General features: G+C 38.0%; 3 protein-coding genes across 3 annotated transcripts; 2 read left to right on the top strand and 1 right to left on the bottom strand.

Moving 5' to 3' along the window:
- Positions 1-14: 14 nt before the first annotated feature.
- On the bottom strand, positions 15-5,567 carry LOC120442580 (myelin-associated glycoprotein). Its single transcript, XM_039619271.1, has 8 exons — positions 5,499-5,567; positions 4,382-4,774; positions 3,394-3,705; positions 3,049-3,312; positions 2,072-2,344; positions 1,689-1,791; positions 1,431-1,596; positions 15-1,337 (listed from the first exon to the last, which is right to left on the bottom strand). The coding sequence occupies exons 1-8, from the start codon at positions 5,539-5,541 to the stop codon at positions 1,182-1,184; spliced, it is 1,710 nt and encodes a 569-aa protein (XP_039475205.1). The 5' UTR covers positions 5,542-5,567; the 3' UTR covers positions 15-1,181.
- A 992-nt stretch (positions 5,568-6,559) lies between these two features.
- LOC120442775 (NLR family CARD domain-containing protein 3-like) lies at positions 6,560-12,820 on the top strand. The gene is made up of 8 exons (XM_039620017.1): positions 6,560-6,665; positions 6,823-7,172; positions 7,667-7,744; positions 8,136-8,186; positions 8,297-10,106; positions 10,377-10,463; positions 11,555-11,722; positions 11,867-12,820. The coding sequence occupies exons 2-8, from the start codon at positions 6,845-6,847 to the stop codon at positions 12,186-12,188; spliced, it is 2,844 nt and encodes a 947-aa protein (XP_039475951.1). The 5' UTR covers positions 6,560-6,665; positions 6,823-6,844; the 3' UTR covers positions 12,189-12,820.
- A 2,706-nt stretch (positions 12,821-15,526) lies between these two features.
- Positions 15,527-17,747, top strand: LOC120442726 (myelin-associated glycoprotein-like). Its single transcript, XM_039619871.1, has 5 exons — positions 15,527-15,542; positions 15,639-15,693; positions 15,797-15,840; positions 16,572-16,892; positions 17,055-17,747. Exons 1-5 carry the CDS (start codon positions 15,527-15,529, stop codon positions 17,414-17,416), a joined length of 798 nt encoding a protein of 265 aa, XP_039475805.1. The 3' UTR covers positions 17,417-17,747.
- The last annotated feature ends 88 nt before the right edge of the window (positions 17,748-17,835 follow it).

Genomic DNA, 17,835 nt, shown 5'->3' with positions numbered 1-17,835 from the left:
TCTGGTGCAGTTAATCTCTTTTGTGACAAAATATACACTTTTAAACGTCGTGAGCAGATAGTTTAAGATCTCAGAGCAGGAAGAATGTACATTAGATTTCTGAATTCATAGTCTTTCAGCTGTCAGTGTTCGATAACACCATATCTCCAAAATTATGCATTACACCAGCAACAAAAAGAGCCCAATAATAGGTTTTTGTTTTTAAATTGAGAGTGCATCATAAATCAGCAATATACACATAATTACAGTAGTATAAAATTAGATAAGAAAGCTCTCGAAGATGTAATATAGGCAACGTTTGTACAGACCAGTGTAAATAAATGTGCACTGATTCAGTATGCATACAAAAAAAGTGAAGAAAAAAAGTTCACAATCAAACATGTAAATAAATTTGACTTTTCGAATAGATGAGCATGAAAGGAAGGATTCTCTGCATTATTCTTTTTGTTGTTTACAATTGAACTCTTGAAATACATATACTCAAGTGATGAACACTATGGGAAATTAGTTAAACAATAGCCATAAAGTAGGCATTAACGTTCTAAGACAAGAAAAACTTCCAGGTATGCTTAACACAACAGAGTCACTGCTGATGTAATGAATGTTATACATTTCATCACAGCTGGAGCAGCTCTTTGTCCTTCCAGAGAAACTTTAAAAGCTTCCTGAGGATCACTTTTGTGCTCCAGCTGCTTTTAGAAATGCAACTGACTGGTCTGGTCAGACTACATCAGATTTGAGGGTCTGTTTTCTTTTTTTCCTCAAGGGCTTCACAGATAAAATGATGAAAACTGTTTCATCAAACCTTTTCATCTCTCCCTTTTTTTTGAAGAGCAAAGAACATCTCTGTCACTCGATGGCAGAAATTGTTCAGTTTGGAAACTAGAAGAAAGATAGACCTACCACAGATCAGAGTGCATTGTTATCAAATGCAAATGACATATATATATACACGTATCGATTTGCACTGTATGCAATATCCTGAGAAATGGTAAAATGGTAAATGGCCTGCATTTGTATAGCGCTTTACTTAGTCCCTAAGGACCCCAAAGCGCTTTACACTACATTCAGTCATTCACCCATTCACGCACACATTCACACACTAAAGAGAACTAAAGAAACATTTGAATAACAACCAGTATTAATATAATGTACAATGTAACTGTAATTTAGCTTTGTGCTTAGAGAATCTCCAGGTAGATGCCCGTCTCTGCATCTTCCACAGCTGTACCCTGCACCTCTCTTACACCTCTGACTTCCTGACCAGCTTGTTGGTTAATTCCTCCACCTGGTCCAGGTCTTCGTCTCTCCCCACCCCTCCTGCCCACTGGACGGATCTAAAAAAGGAGAGCAGCTGTTGTCACTGGAAGAAATGATTTGGTATTTCCTCTGGACAAACTGTCCACTGAAAGATCAAGGTTATCAAATACCTGCTTAGTGCGGACAAAAAGAGGCGTGCAGTTCTGGTACACAAGCTGGTAGCTGCCATTGGTGTAAACATGAGTCACTTCTGTGCAGTTTATATAAAGAGGCATCCTGTCCTGATAAATTTCCAATCCTCCAGGGTACATGGTGGGATGTCTTCTTAGAATGTGCCTGAGAGAAGCAGAACAGGTATTCGATAGACTTGATAATTAGGCGTGACACAATCCAAGCAAACTTTTAACAGGAAGTGTTTCTGTACATACTTTCTAGCTCTCTTTTTGCAGTAGTAGACAAGAAGGGCCAGGAGGAATATGACCAGGACAACGGTGACAGCAGGTAAAATCAACCACAGGAAAAATGCTGTCTCTGTATGTGGACCACAAGAGCAGCAGAGGATCAGCATATAGTATCCCATCACTGGATTATATCAACTTCAAACTTCAGTGCAAACAAGAAAAATCAGATTTTCCAATCATAGCTCAAGAAAATTATTTGGTTTTCTTTGCAGCTTCTTTTCTTCTACTTGTGTTTTTAAGCTGCAGGCATGCTGCACAGAAGTTTCAGCACAAGCAAGACATCAGAGTGAATAAACAAGAGGCAGGGCTGTTGTCTTTCTTAGTATGAAAAAGCAGTGCTTTGAACACACCTTCTTCTCCCTGCAGCAAGACCAGCGAGTCGTTTCCCAGAGCGTTGAAAGCAAAGCAAATCACCTTCTGAGGTTTTTCCATCTGCCCTCTCAGAATAGCCGTTAGCACACTGGGCTCTGATGTTACAGACACGTTGTAATCTTGAGGTGGAACAGACCCATTAATGCTCCAGGTGATTGCAGGTTTGGGGTTGGAGTCGACTGAACACTGGCACACGACCTCTGAATCCTCTACAGTACAGGTGGAGGAGAGCTGGATGATGGCTGGCTTATCTGGAAGAGATAATACTGTCATTAGGTTCTCAATAATATTTATGAGGATATGTCTACACAAAACACAGGGTCTAAGGATTGAAAGGCAATTTTATAATTTTTTGAATGGGTTGCATGAGAAACTTGACACACATACTACTTGACATATGTAAAAACAACAGTTCATTCACTATTTATTGGCTGTGATTAGTGTCTTTACAGGCATTGCAGACTGTTTGGTCAGTGAAATCAAGTAGATGCCTGCAGAAGCTCCACATTTAACTCTGTGTAAGACAAACTCATTGGGATTTAATTGTCCTGTTTATCATCCAGTACACATAATAGTGCACTGAATGATAAACAGTTTTTTTTTGCCCTTTATTTTTGCTCTCAATGGCTGCTCTACAGTCTATCTACAGTTTGCTCAGATCTTCACACAACAAAAGCTTATTTTCTTTTGCTTTTCTCCTGGGAGAGTTCAAAGTTCAGATTTCAGTTTTTACTTGTCAGTTGGATTTGAATTATGCACCTGTAGTTGTTTTATTTTCCTTTTATTATCCCCCTCGTCTGTTTTTATCATGCTCATTTTTATACTTTTTGAACCTTGTTAATTTGATGCCAAATAAGTGCCTGGTTAAATCAAATCCTGTGGTTTGGTTAGTTGGATGCAACCTAACAACACGTATGTATGGAATGCAGAGAAGATCAAGAAGAGGTAGAATTACATTGTATATTAAGAGTTGTGGGCCGAGATTCTCCTCGGCCAATCAGGTTCTGAGCTGTGCACTGGACCCTCATATCTCGAGTCACGTTGTACAGCCGGACTGTGTGCGTTCGCTGATGGAGGTGCACAGTGCGGCCATGTTGACTATAGGACCAGTGGTACTCTGTTGCTGGAGGGTCAGCCTTACATGAGCACATCAGCAGTGCATTGCCCCCCTCCTTCACTGTCAGGGTCTGGACTTGAATCTTCACATCTTTCGGAGGAACTAAGAGCATAAAAGGCAAAAAGAAAGGTTTTAGCTTACTGACCCAAGAAACACAAATACACTAGTCAAATCTATACTTACACGTCACATGTAGGTCCTTCAAAGTGGATAGTGTTTTAGGGCCTGGGAAGATGACCTGACACCTGAGCTTGGACTTCACCTGGTGTGTTACAGTGAAGGTCAAAGAGGCCAGTAAAATCTTCCTGTGGGGATCTGGGTAGAGTGTCGTTACTTCCCCAGGTTCAGTTATGTTCTTCTGGGCTCCTCGCTCCCACCTCCACTGCAGATCAGGCAGTCTGGAGGGGCAGTGGTAGTTGACAGAGCAGTTCAGGGTGACCAGTTGTCCTTCTGTGGCTGACATGATGCCACTGATGACAGGAGCTTCAGGGGTGTCTGCCAAGAAGGAAAATCTCCATCATTATGGTTTTGACACTTTAGTGTATTAAAAACATAAAAATCATACAAGCAAAAAGACGAATTCCCTTACAACGACCATTAGTGCTCGAACTACTGAACAAGTCTACTCATATGTGATAGAAACAAGACTGTTTAATTAATAATCCCATATTTCTTCTTTTGTGTTTTTCCTGTACTTGATATTGATTCACCCCCAAACAGTTAGTCAGGCTTCTTCCTGTTAAACCGGAGTTTTTCCCTCCCAATCTCATGAAGTTCTTGCTAATATGGCGCTGTGTGATTGTCAGGGGCTTTTACCTTACAATATAAAGTGTGTTGAGGTGACTGTAGTTGTGAATTGGTGCTATATAAATAAAATTTGAATATTTATTTATAAATGTAAAGATAAAAAGAAATGCTTAATGGTCTTCCTGTAAATTTATTTTAGCTTTAAGAAAATATGTTTTCACGGGAAACATTTTAAAGTTTATTTAATAGTTAATCTGCTTGAGACACATATGCACTTCATGCAGCTTGTTTTTTTATATAACTTTTCATGCGGGGGATTGTCTGATTGTACTAATAATTCTTCTATGCAATATTTATCATGTGAAAAAAAATCAAAGTGTTTTAAAAAGTAGAAAAGAGGACATGCATTGTTTTCCTCACTCACAAATACGGTCCAGATTGAAGCTCCTTGGCTTCCCCCAGAGTGAGTCGCCCACTGTCTTCAGAGAAATTTCAAACACCTGGGGGTCATCCTCCCTGATCCTTTCGATTTTCACTGAGCAGTCGCCATCTGCGATTTTGCCAAAGAGGGATGCTCTGCCTTGGAAATCCCTGCTCACTTGGCCTTTGTCCTGGCTGTTAAAAGCAGTGCTCTGAAGAGGAAAAAAAGTGCCACCACCTCTGAACCTTAGCCGCACATCCACTCTCTGCTTCCTACCCCTGATAGGATGAGGCGTAAAGGAGCAGGGAATAACCACACAGGTGCCCACCAGAGCCTGGACACGGTCAGGGACTGAGGGTACAGGAGAGACGGCCTGCACCCCCCTCCACAATGTTGCTGTTGTATAGAAAGCACAGAAAATCATTTATCCAGCATTATTCGTCAGTAGATTAAACTTTACATCATTGAAACACAATAGTGATATTTCACAGTTTTATTATGACAACTAAAAAGCATAAGAGAATGTCTCAAGGACAGGGTTGATTAAAATATTTCATATATTTAATAAAGAAGCTGTAACAGCATTAATTCCTTGAGACTGTGTAGAAAGGTCATCTTAAAAGCTAAACTTTATATGACAAAAGGTTTGTACTATCTGGAAATCTTACAAATACCACACAGTTTTGCAACAGTTGTATATTTAGAAAGAGGAAGAGGGCAGCTGGAGTTTTAGCTCTGGAGTCAATCTACTATTCAGACTGCAAAAAATGTCTATTTTTTTTGTCATGAAAAATATTTGTTTTAAGTTATAAAAATGTAGAGCACTTTATTACAAAAATAAAATCTAATTTGTTAATATTTAATTTTCATCAGCACATAATATTTTGCAGAAAACATTCAAAGACAAAAAAAGTCAATAAAAACAAATCTCTTACATTGATTCTTCTCTTTAGGAGAAGCCAGTGGAATCCAGCATAGGGATTCATTAAATTACAACACATGACAAACGTCCTCCAAATGCAGCCAAAAATCAACTATGTTGAATTTTTGGAATTCCTTTTTTTTTAAAAGTAAGTTTAAAGTGTATTTAAAATGATCAATAATTTGTTTAATTACTTACCAAAAATCAGGGGACACACAAGGAAGACGGTGTCGGCCTGCATGTCTGCAGCCCTGCTCTGGTGGCACAGACAGGGAAGGATGAACAAAGGAGCAAAGAGGGGGAAGCTGGATTGTTTCATTATGCAACTGGTACTATGACTTCCTGTGATGTCCCCCTCAAACTTCCATTATCAAATGAATGTTTATTATATTTGTTTATTTTACCTTCACTTATCTTTGTGGCTCATAGTGTAATTAGAAAAACAAATAAATCATGGGATTATAACTTTAGAATATATAGACCTTATAAATGATCCAGAAATCACTGAAGTGCTGAAACTCTGAGTTTTTTTGCAAAGGAAAGAAAGACCTCAGCAAGCAACTATGAGACAGCACATGACAGTGAGTGAGTCACTCTCATGCTGTTGCCCAGTTCCTCAAAGGGACTAGCAACTCAAATCTGATACATTTCTGATTCCCTCTATCTATACGGACCAGCCAGACCACACTTTAGAAGTTGTGATTAAAAAAAGTGTGCGGAAAATAGAGGGGTTTGAATATTAACTTTTTAGTGACATATTTGCTATGCTGTTGACAGTAAATGTCAGCATGTGTGTAAGTAGGTCATCACGGATGAAGGGAAAAAGTGTAGTATTGAAACTTTATCAAGCTGAAGCACTTAAGTAAGAATTGTTTTCTCTACTATCATACATTATGAAATATGTTTCAAACTGAAGTAAACTGAATTTGGCATAAATGATTTTAGGGCACTTAGTCTTTATTTAACACCTTTTAAAATGATCTGACTGAATATATTAATATTAGCAATTTCATTTCCATGCAGTGTGTAGTGACAGAGCAGATATTCAACACAGACTACATGTGGAACAACTTCAATAACTTATTTTGATATTTTTTCCATCTTGTTGCAGTTATTGCCATTATCACCTTGAGAGAAATTTTTGTTCAGGCTCAAACAAAACCAAGTAATCAGAGTCAGGTACAAAGGCTTTAACTGCTTGAACTCTGGACCCTTTAAAGCTTGTTTGAATTGCTGCTTGCACCTCCCTGCTCCTTAAAACAGACTGCAAACTGCTTTCGTGCCAAAACTCAAGACTGCAATGGCAACACCAGATGTGGCTTAAAACCACGGCTTAATGTAAAGATCCTACAGTGCAGATATAAGGTATGTGTTGAGGATGGTAGTGTTTGTACAGAAATCCTTATTGTTGTGCAGTTTGGTATATGTGTGAGAACTGAAACATCAAAGTTTGGGTCTTCTCTTATCGTACCGAATGCAGTAACTATTCATTTAAAGCTTTGATTGTTTTTTCACTTGGCAGGTCAGCACTACTCTTAGAAGTTATGAGCCCAGCTCAGCAGCTGCTCCGTTCTCAGAGAGACTTATTGCTGAAGTGGACATGTGACCATCCAGCGCCCTTGCTGCGTTGGCTGCGTGATGCTGAGGTGCTTTCCTCTGCCTGCTACCTGTCTTTGCTGGAGAGGTCGCCTTCCAATGCTGTGGCGAAGGCACTGGAGACAGTGTGTGCCACAGAGGAGAGCAGCCAAAAGTTCCTGCAGGTGTTGAGGGAAGTGCAGGATTACTACTGCAGAGATCTGCAGGTCTGGGTTGAGAGACACTGCAGGAACGATGCAGTCACTAAATCAGCACCTGCACCTGTGAAAGTTGAAGGTGAGGCTGCTTTAATGTGCTGGTGGATGTTTTTACATAAACAAGTGTAACTGAAGTTAATGTTCTTTGCAACCTTGAGCTGAATGTGAGGAGCTGTTAATGGAAGACAACTTTTACAACCTATTGAGGGAAGACATGAAAGAAGATTAGATTCAGGGTACAATCAGCTTTGATGCCTCGCCAAGATTTTTTTTTTTTACTTTGGGGATGAAGGAGCTTTAAGAGATAATGGACATTGAGCTCAGCTATCATAAGTTAAAATGTGTCCGTGATTTGGGCCATGGAAATATCCCAACAATTATTTGACAGTTTTCAGTTTACTTAAAAAAAATTCCACCGCATTGGTAGATGCCATATTTGGATCAGGCATTCATAGTTCCCTGATGATGAGTCTCAGGGATATGAAAATGCTCAGTCAGCAGAGTCCCCTGTGAATCTGACGTTTTAAACAAATACATCTAAAATAACTATAAATTATTCTATGATTTCGACAGACAAGAAGTCTAAAAGCCCCATTGCGAAACTGTTTAAAGCAAAGAGCAAAGGATTCACCCTCACCACTGATGTTAACGGTATGAATTTATTGTTTCATCAAGAAAAAAATTGTATATAAATTATATAGTAGTAAAAGTTAATTTTGATATATTTTCTTTATAGATATAAGAGATAAATATTGTCCTGTTTTTTTTTTTACATTTATTGTTTATAGTTTCATTTTTATATGTAATATATATGTATGAATTTGAATATATGCATTGATTTACCGCTATACTTTAAATAAGGGTTATTCTGAACTGTTAATCACACAAACTACTTTACTGGAGTCTATAAAAAAGTATATAGAGCTGTAAATGAACATAATCAGTCCCTTTAAAATGCAAACTGACATTAGGCAAATGTAATTTTCCATGATTTGTTCCTGTGCTTGCAATCAAGTAAGGAAATCTGACTTTCATATTGCAGCTAAGGAAGAGCCAAAACCTTGCAGGAGTCTAAAGTTGGCCACCATCCGAGGTAGGCTGAAAATAGGTCAACTGAATTCAAGAAGCCACCATCTTTATCTTATAAAACACTGAAGAATAATGCAATTTGATTTTAAAAAATATCTTTATCTTCTATTCCAGTTTCAATTTCTGCCCATAAAACAACGTTACTGAAACGCACAGAGCAGTTAAAATGTTACTCAGAGGGAAACAGGGAGGCTTCAAACTCAGCTTCTCACATCGAGATCCGCTACACTGACCTTTTCGTGACAGAAGACAATGAGTTAATTGACAGTAGCCAACATGAGTACTTTGCCTTGGCGGGCAGACGTGCTCGCATCTATGTCCACCAGGACTGCCAGCGTATCCGGCCCGGCCATCTGTTGAGCCCCCAAGAAGCATTGGGACGAGCCCCTAAAAGGGTTAAAGTGAAGGGTATTGCAGGTATAGGAAAGAGTGTGGCAGTACAGAGGTTGGTCTACGAGTGGGCAATTGGGAAGAACATGCGTGAATTCACCTGCGTTTTTGACCTACGCTTCAGAGAGCTCAATCTAGTTGATAAACCACTGAGTTTACTGGAGCTGCTTGGACAACGGTTCCGATACCTGAAGGAGGCTCTACCTGACCTGCTCACATCACCAAGATCATTGCTTTTCATCTTAGATGGTTTAGATGAGTTTAAATTCCCTCTGGACTGGAACAGTCCAGACAAAAACATTGATGTAAAATCAAACGTACTGGTGTCAGAGCTGATGGTGGCTCTGATAAAAGGAAGCCTTCTTCCAGAGGCATCAGTCATAATTACAACAAGGCCATCTACAGAAGCTCCCAAGCGTTTCTTCCAGAGATGCTGTGTGGTGCTGGGATTTGAGGAGGACCAGGTGAAGGAATACACCGCCAAGTTTTACAAAGACAGTGAAGTTGCTCAAAAGGTGTATGATTACATTGTGAACAATGACAATCTATTTGTGCTTTCCTTCATCCCTCTTTATTGCTACATCATCTGTACCGCTATGGCTGAGTTCTTCTCTTCACAGCCTAACAGTGTTGGTGAATCAAAGTCTCTGGAGTTAAGCCCACCCAGAACAGTCAGCGAGGTTTATTTCTGCTATTTGTTTACAGCAGTCAAACACCATGGACTAAAAGGGAGGACAGAGAGAAGCACACCTAGATCAGAGGTTCTTAGCCTAGCTAAACAACAACTGATGAAACTGGGGAAAATGGCTTATGAAAACCTTCTACAGAAGAAGATATTGTTTGATAAAGCAGATTTGGAGAACTACGGTGTCACACCTGCTGATGTTCAGAGCACCTTTTTCTGTCATATCCTCCAGCCTATTAAAGAGGAGACAGTGGAGATGTTTTCTTTCTTCCACCTTACTGTTCAAGAACATCTGGCTGCCTTGTACTGTGCAATCAACCTCTCCAGCCAGGACGACATAATACAAGCTCTTGACTTTTGGTGCTTTGGGGTACGTCCATCGTCCTCTACTGCTGCACCCCTTCAAAATTTACTCCTTAGCATGGATAAGCTCGAAAGTCTCCAAATGTTCACACGTTTCTTCATGGGAATGCTGCGAGCACGGTTGTCAGGTCATTTAGAAGGTCTTGTTCATTCTCCCATCGAGCAAGAGGATAGCATCCCCAACAGGCTCGGTTTGTGGTTCCAAGATCAGTTTAAAACCAGGGAACTGGAAAACCAGGTAGCCCTAAATCTTCTCCACTGTCTGATGGAGTTCCACATGAAGGAAACCACTAGCATTGCAGCACCAGAGATCACAAAACTGAACTTGTTTAAAATGAAGCTCAGTGTTGTGGACTGTGCAGCGATACACTACGTGCTGCAGTTTTCCCCACACAAGCTGCAAGAGCTCAACTTGGGCTACTCTAACATTGGAAACCGAGGACTCAACAGACTGAGACCAATTCTACATCGATGTGAATCTCTCTAGTGAGTAGCTCATTTTATATTCACTTAAAAATATATACTGCAGTTAAAATAAAATAAAAATAAGTTGGGGTTTGAGCTTTGCAGCTGTTTGATGCCATTCTGTGGGGAGCTTGCATATTCCCCCTGTGTCTGCATGCTTCTCTCTATGTGTGTTAGCTCTGTGATGGATGTGAACCCTGCCTTCTGTTTAATGCATGCTGGGATGGACCCAAACCCCCTTACATGTAAGATGGCCAAAAACAATGTTAACCAAAAGTTTCTCTCTTTCAGTCTGAGATACAACTGCCTGGATAAGCAAGCAGCTATTTTAGAATCTGCCATTCTGAAATCAAATGAGTGCCAAGTGAAGAAGCTCTTGTAAGTCATTTAAAATATTCAACACTCATGTGAAAATTATTTTTTAGAACCTACAGTGTGTTACTGCCTTAAATGTTATGTTTTAGGCATAGAAATATTGCATAGCTGCATCGTGAAATGCAGGATGACTGGACTCAAATTCAGACTGGACAGTAAGTTAACAAAAACCAAGCCTTTATTAGAGGTGATCATATCCTAAACACAAACCTTACAGAAAAGAAGAGTGCTGGAGAAAAAACTGTGACCGCACCATGAACTAACAACACAGGGACAGTATGATGCGAAGGGAAACACGGGCATGGTTGGACACAGAAACAGGAGGAAAACTAAACATAGCTGAACATCACTGAGATAAACACAAGAGAGAGAATCTAATGAAGTATAACAGGATTTTAAAAAAGACTCAAAACTCTGGAAGGTACACGAAAAAACCTCCAAAACAAATCAGGAACTAAAACTTAGCTAGAAATAAATTAAAAACTAGGAACAATAATTAAACCCATCCATCCAGCTAATAAAGCCTACTAAATAACGATGCGCAGACAAGAGACATATACAGGGATACTGAAGGAGGCTTGGGAAATAAATGAAAATACAAAGAATCTGACAAAAATAAACTCCAGAGACTTACTTAGATTTGAAAAGTGGAAAAAACTAAAGGCCAAGCATCCAAAACACTAAAGGTGTAACTCAGAGGCAAGACTCAGGGGCCATGACAGGCTAATTAAAGATTAGCTTTATTTCTCAAACTCTTTTGCACATACACCCTACATATACATTAAATTCTAATGCAGAATTTAATATATTTAGTAATAGTGTGATTAATCAATTAATGTGTCCTGAACTCAGAAAACTAGCAGAGAATTAATGGAACCAAGCAACCAATTAAAACTTAATTGATTTAATCCAAGTTTTTTGGTTAAACTGATACTTTCCAATTATAGGATAATGACGCTTCTAGTGAGTAGTGTGAGATTTGTAGAGATCATGTTCAGATCACAAAAAATGCTTTTCCCCATGACTTTTCAAAACCTTGACATTTTTTGATATAAGCAGCACACACAGAATATGTTTCCTGCTTCCGTGTACAGTATGTGCGGCAACAACCTGGGTCCTGAGGGGGTTTTGGAGCTGTGGAATGCTTTGGAGCACAACAACACTGTGGAGGAACTTTATCTGGACATCACCGGCATCACAGAGAGAGGAACAGAAAACATTGTCAACTGTCTCAGCAAAAACACTTCTCTGAAGACACTGACGTAAGATTAAAAAATAAATCTGCATGTGTCCAATGCTCTCCATGTTATAGCACTGCCATCTGTAATTTGGATCCCTTTTTTTAATGATAGTTGTAAAAAGGCATGTCCAAAAATCTGTTAACCAGTGATTTCTTCATTGTACAGCATTGTTGGAAATGACATTGGAGCAACTGGGAGGAGAAGACTGAAGGAACTGGAGAAACGTCGCCCGGAACTCAGGATCATTGCAAACTTTGTGGACGACCTTGGGTTACTTCAGGCATACCTGGATTGGGTGGAGGAGATCCGAACTGACAGAGACCAGATGGACTCCGTCAAGAATGCGGATGCCCTGCAGTCAGTGCTGAGGGGGCTCCAGGTGGCAGGGACAGTGGAAAAGGGGGAGAATGCAGAGAAAGCCAAGGAGCTCCAAAAAAAGATTGAGGAGCTACTGAACTATTCTACAGAAGTGATTAGAGGAAAATGATCACACAGAAATGAACCATCCCAACCATTAAATCTTACGGTCTGACTTCAAGCTGTGAAAGTAGATCCTAAAAACCCAGACAGGTGTGTTAATAGCTTAAAGCCACCTTTAACACTGCTTAATCATCTGGAGAATTAATGATTTCAACTGAAAACATGCTTTAGATGTTTAAATTCATTGTCATTGAACCTGAGAGAATCTTTAATAGATTAGTATGTTCTTTGTGATGAACCTGTTATGACTGACAAAACTGTACCTGCACATTTTTAAATGGTCAAATGGACTCTAAATACAACTAATGCTATTATTAGTTACTATTTCAAGATTCACATAATTACAATGTTTTTTAAGTGTTTTAAGTGTCAATGTGATCATTTAGAAGTCAATTCTTTTCCAAACTCAGTTAGAATTAATAAATTAACACGCTGCCCTCTAGTGTCCACATGTTTTACACCAAAGAGAGATGAAATTCTTCAACATCACTGAAACTCTGAGCTGAAAGTAAAATTCAGCTCAAATGACAAATTTATTTAATGTTTCTGTAAATCTTTTTTTTTTACATATTAAAAAATATTTGTATTCATTTAAAAAAATAACAAGAGAATGAAAAGAAAGCAGAAAGCATTATTGTTTACAAGGTAACCCATCCATTCACTTTCTTTGTTGTTAAAATACAAATAAAAAACTTCATTTTCAAATAAAACTTCCAATTTTTCCATAATTTGTTGAACAAGAATTTTTGTATTTATGTCTCAACACACAATATTACTATTAGCTAATTGTCATAACAGTCAAAGTTAATTCAGCAATGAATTTTAATTGTGACTAGTTATTAGCTTATACATATGGAAGCCAGAAAACAAGTCATAATCATATCCATGACATTGCTGAACAATTAGAAGTCCCCAGCTCAGAGACAGCATATGAACACACTACCACCTAGTGTTAGGATAAGGGGTAGTTTCTAGTTTCCAGTTCTTAGTTTCTAGTTTCTGAGTTTTCTATTTAGTTTGTGTTTCTAAGTATACAGCAATAAAGCTGCCTCTTTTCATTCATCCTGTCGTGTTACGAGTCCTTTATTTGGGTCCTCATCCTGCCTGCCACACAGCTACACTTGACATAGTAGTAACATGCACCAAATAATGACAAGATAAGATATGATAAGATAAGATAAGGCTTTATTGATCCCACTTTGGGGAAATTTGTGTGTTACCTCAGCTCAGGTACAGATAGCAGAAGAAAAATACAAAAATACAAATAAAATACAAACAAATACAAAATAAGTAAGATAATACACTATATACAATGTGTATGGTAGATACACAGTATGTGATTATGAATAGAGGGTTGTGGAAATATGCAAGACATAAATTTAACTATTTTACCACTACTATTACTATGTAAGTAATAGATATCTATAGGTATCTATAAGTATAGACATGTACATGTTGTATTTTATTTGACTTTATGTTACTGAGTGAGAAACTTCTTGTTTAGTGTAATGCAGAGGAGAATTCTAACATAGCTATTGTTGACATAGCGGAAGCAGAAATTTTTTGACAGTTTGATATTACCATATTGTTGCTTTTCTCTGGAAAATATCAAGTAACTACTAAAAAAGATTAAGTTATTTAAACTAACCTCTGCTCCAGCTTACCACTCTCACCTATTCTGACAGAACCACTACTTGAACTGAATCTTGTAAACCCCAGTGTTTCCTTGGGCTCAAGTTTTTGCTGCTTTGAGTTTGTTTTTTAAAAAATTTTTTTTAATAAAACTTGTTGACTAGCACTCTGTTGGTTGTTGAGTTGTGCATTTTGAGTCCAAAAGTTGATTACCAGTCATAACTTTGACAGTAGTGTGTCTGAAAGACAGAAAGCAGAACTGCAATGACATTGAAAGAAATTGCAGCAGGAAAAACGTAATCTGATACTGTGGTTTTGTTTGAAAAAAATCTGACTCTGTCTGTGTTATTATGAATAGTCAGATTTTTTTCAAACAAAACCACAGTATCAGATTACGTTTTTCCTGCTGCAATTTCTTTCAATGTCATTGCAGTTCTGCTTTCTTTCTTTCATAATTGTCATCACAAGTTAATTCAACATTGAACTATAATTGTGACTTTGGATTTTAGTTGTGGCTGACTATATTTGTATTTCAGTGAACATTGACTATATAATAACTATATGGAAGCCGGAAAGCAAGCGATAAACATGGCCATGACATTGTAGAACAATGAAAACGCTCCTGCTCAGAGACAGGACAAACTAACCCCTGAAAACACTCCCACCTAGTGTCAAGTTGTGTAACTGCCAAAGATGAAAAACTACATTAAATTCAATTTCTGTAGGCTTTGATAGAAATTTATTTTTCTATTACATTACATTTTGTTCATGGCATCAGTTCCCAATTACAAGCCTCTAATACCCAAAATGATACACCGTACGTGCCCCAGCTCATTTAATACCTAGACTCTTCACAAAATATCTTAATACAATGAAGCCTAAATTGCCGCCACTGACAGGTCGGCACTGTAGTAGTAGCAAGTGTATTATTTTGCCTTTGTCTGCTGAGGGGGCAGCATCAGAGTCAGAGATGCCAGCAGCACCTCCAAAAGTTTGGAGGTGTTTGTGTCACTGAGGGAGAGGATGTAATGAGTAAACTTCACTTCATCAGGGACAACCCAACTTCATGGACAACAACTTCTGAGGCAGCAGATATCCTTTTTACTCAGACTGATTGAAGCTTGCTGTCATAGAGAATGCTTCAGGAAATCATTTCTATGGTTCTCTATAAAACTGTATAGTAACTCTTCATTTTGTGATATGAGAACACCCCTGTCAGGTATAGATTTTTGTATTATCATTGTGGCGTGACTGAGACACGGCGAGACCACAGATTTGGTGTTAGAGGCGTTTTATTTATTCTGGCTGTAGCTCTGGGCGGTCAGCCGCACATCACACCACAAAAACTCACACACAACAGCACAATTCCCCTCATGTAGGTTGGCGGGCGTAATTAGAGATGCTGCGCAAGTGCGTCCGCCCTCCCTGCACGGCACCGCAGACCACGCCCCACCACAGCCATATTTTTGAATTATATCTTTATGCAGCTGTTTTTCTTACATTTATATTGTACATATTATTTATTAATGAAATTTACACAACACCAGTCTCACTGTTACTGCTTTTAACTTTTAAGTTTCTTTTTTAGAAAATAGAAACATTACTCTATTCCTTTAGCCAAATAATACAATAAAGCCAAATAGTGAACATTATTACTAAGTGTATACAAATGATTACAGCACGTCCAGTGGTGCAAGATGTGTTGTGGAGATCATGGTCAAAAAAGAAGGTGATACTGTTAACAGCCACTTCTGGTAAAAGCATATCTAATATTCGCACTCATGCTTTTGTGTTATTTCCTCTTTTTACATCACTTCCTGAACAGTTCTTAAAAAACCTCACACCTGTGGAAATGACTTCTCTATGAAGCTCGCAACAATGTAAGTTTTTATATCTTAAATATAGAAGAAATATCTAAGTTTTATGCAAAGCTAACATTTCCATCTATGATTTTCTATCATTCTTTGATTCACTGCTATTTAGATTAAACATCATATTTGTCGAGAAAAAAGTTCCACAGGAAAAAGGTGAAGGATTTTCTTTTTCTCTCGTCTATCATGTTTATGAACATAACTTCTTGAAATAAGAGCTGTATGCTGGTATCTTACCAGATTCTTTGAAGCTGAATATTTATCCTTGTAATGACAGTAGTAGTAGTTACATGAGAACGCTGGGCTTTGCAAAATTACTATTACTCTCATAATCACATATTTTAAAGGTGATAATGAGCCCTGTGAGTGAGTGAATAATATTTGCTGTTATCTTGAGCTAACACACTAAATTTTTTCCCAAACATCATTTGAGCGCTTTAACAGAATACTTAAAAAAAATGTTTTTGTCACTTTTCACCATAACAGCTTGTCACTGGTAATGTTTAACAAATAATCATGTAAATTGTTTCATGTGCAAACTTCAGACTCCTTTAAACTTCACTTTTTTTGCAACAAAGATGGCTGCAACTCTGACTTTTCTTCTCATTAGTTCTCTGCTCTGCTGCAGGGTGAGTGAAGAAAGTCAGCATCACGTAAAAATTATTGTGTAAAGATGATTATTTAACATGAAACATCTACTAAACTACAAAGGGTGTCCATTTCTTAGATATTTAACAATAAAAATACTTGTATTTGTACCTGAATTAAACACTGAAGTCCTAGCAACAGTGATAACTCTGGATAAAGGCTACAGTAATTAAAACTGTACTGTTGCTGTAAATTACTGTTTCCATTTCTTTTTTATAATTCATTGTGTTGTGTTTCAGGTGCTCTGTGTGAAAGGTTCAACATCAAGATGCCACAGAATATAAATGTATTGAGAGGATCCTGTTTGACCATCCCCTGCTCCTTTGATGTAGAGAACAAGCATGAAAAAAACTTAGATGATTCATGTAAAGCATATTGGTGGTATTCATACAGTAAAAATACAAGACTATTTACAGCTCAAGAAATGACAGAAGACTTAACAAAGAAAGACTGCACCACAACTTTCAATCCTGCACATCTTCGTCAAAGAGATAAATATTACTTCAGCCTGGAGTGTAAATACAATATTTCACAAACTAGTGTAGATATTTCATTCATAGGTAAGTTTTGATATTCATATACAGATTATTCATATGAATAAAGGACACTTGTTAAGCTGACTTGACTAAATTGTGAATTCACTGGATTTTACACAGCATATAAAAACCTAGCAATTGCTGTTCATTTGTTTATTGACTGATCAGAATATGCCTTCCTACCAGATGATCCTCCCTCTCCGACTCTGACTCCATCCACACTGGAGGTGAAGGAAGGAACCTCAGTGAGTCTGACGTGCTCTGCTCCAGCTCCATGTTGGTCTCATCCTCCAGCTCTGACATGGACCCCTAACCTGGGTCAGAGTCAGGAGACACTACAGGAGAATCAGGACAAAACTAAAGTCAAGACCTCTGTTATGAATTTCACTGCTTCTCACCTCCATCATGGAAATAAAATCTCCTGCACTGCTGTCTACCAGAAACAACATGGCAGCCCTGATGTCACTGCTGAAAGTTTATTTGTCGTCTTCTCAAAAAAAAAAAAAAAAAAAAAACCCCCACAAAAAACAAACAGTAATAACCTATAAATAGTAGTAATGTATTTAGTAATAAATACAGTTACCTAGATGTGTTATTAATTTCTGCAAGACATCAGTAATATTAGAATAAAACAAAACTACATTTAGTCAGTCACATTTGACAGTTGCTTTTCAGTTTATAGTTTCAGTTTTTCACTTACTACATATTGTCATGTATTTTATCCATATTATCATATTTGTTTTGTGAATACACAAGCTTGTTTAAGCTTTTAAGTCATTCTGATGCTCAAACAGTAAAGCAGAATTATTTTTTAAAAAAAGTCTTTATTCAGTTTGAACTGTTATGTGATGTGTGAATGAGGCCCCAGATCCAGACTCATGCCACAGATAGTCAATGAAAAATGAACCCTTGTTCAGGTGTAGTAGAAAAATCCGAATGGTAGCCAATAAAGTCTTTGAATGCAACC

The sequence above is a fragment of the Oreochromis aureus genome, linkage group 11 (assembly GCF_013358895.1).
Source record: "Oreochromis aureus strain Israel breed Guangdong linkage group 11, ZZ_aureus, whole genome shotgun sequence".
Lineage (NCBI taxonomy): Eukaryota > Metazoa > Chordata > Actinopteri > Cichliformes > Cichlidae > Oreochromis > Oreochromis aureus.
Note: the sequence above shows the minus strand (reverse complement) of the source record. Positions and strands in the feature narration are given on the sequence as shown.

Excerpts from the sequence above, each read along its gene's own strand:
- LOC120442580 (XM_039619271.1), bottom strand. The coding sequence starts at position 5,541 with ATGCAGGCCGACACCGTCTTCCTTGTGTGTCCCCTGATTTTTG. Across the intron at positions 1,597-1,688 it reads TGCAAAAAGAGAGCTAGAAA|GCACATTCTAAGAAGACATC; the intron begins GTATGTACAGAA and ends TGCTTCTCTCAG. Across the intron at positions 1,338-1,430 it reads TTTTTGTCCGCACTAAGCAG|ATCCGTCCAGTGGGCAGGAG; the intron begins GTATTTGATAAC and ends CTCCTTTTTTAG.
- LOC120442726 (XM_039619871.1), top strand. Across the intron at positions 15,694-15,796 it reads TCTATGAAGCTCGCAACAAT|ATTAAACATCATATTTGTCG; the intron begins GTAAGTTTTTAT and ends ACTGCTATTTAG. Across the intron at positions 16,893-17,054 it reads TGTAGATATTTCATTCATAG|ATGATCCTCCCTCTCCGACT; the intron begins GTAAGTTTTGAT and ends CCTTCCTACCAG.
- LOC120442775 (XM_039620017.1), top strand. The coding sequence starts at position 6,845 with ATGAGCCCAGCTCAGCAGCTGCTCCGTTCTCAGAGAGACTTATTGCTG. Across the intron at positions 7,745-8,135 it reads CCTCACCACTGATGTTAACG|CTAAGGAAGAGCCAAAACCT; the intron begins GTATGAATTTAT and ends TTCATATTGCAG. Across the intron at positions 11,723-11,866 it reads ACTTCTCTGAAGACACTGAC|CATTGTTGGAAATGACATTG; the intron begins GTAAGATTAAAA and ends TTCATTGTACAG.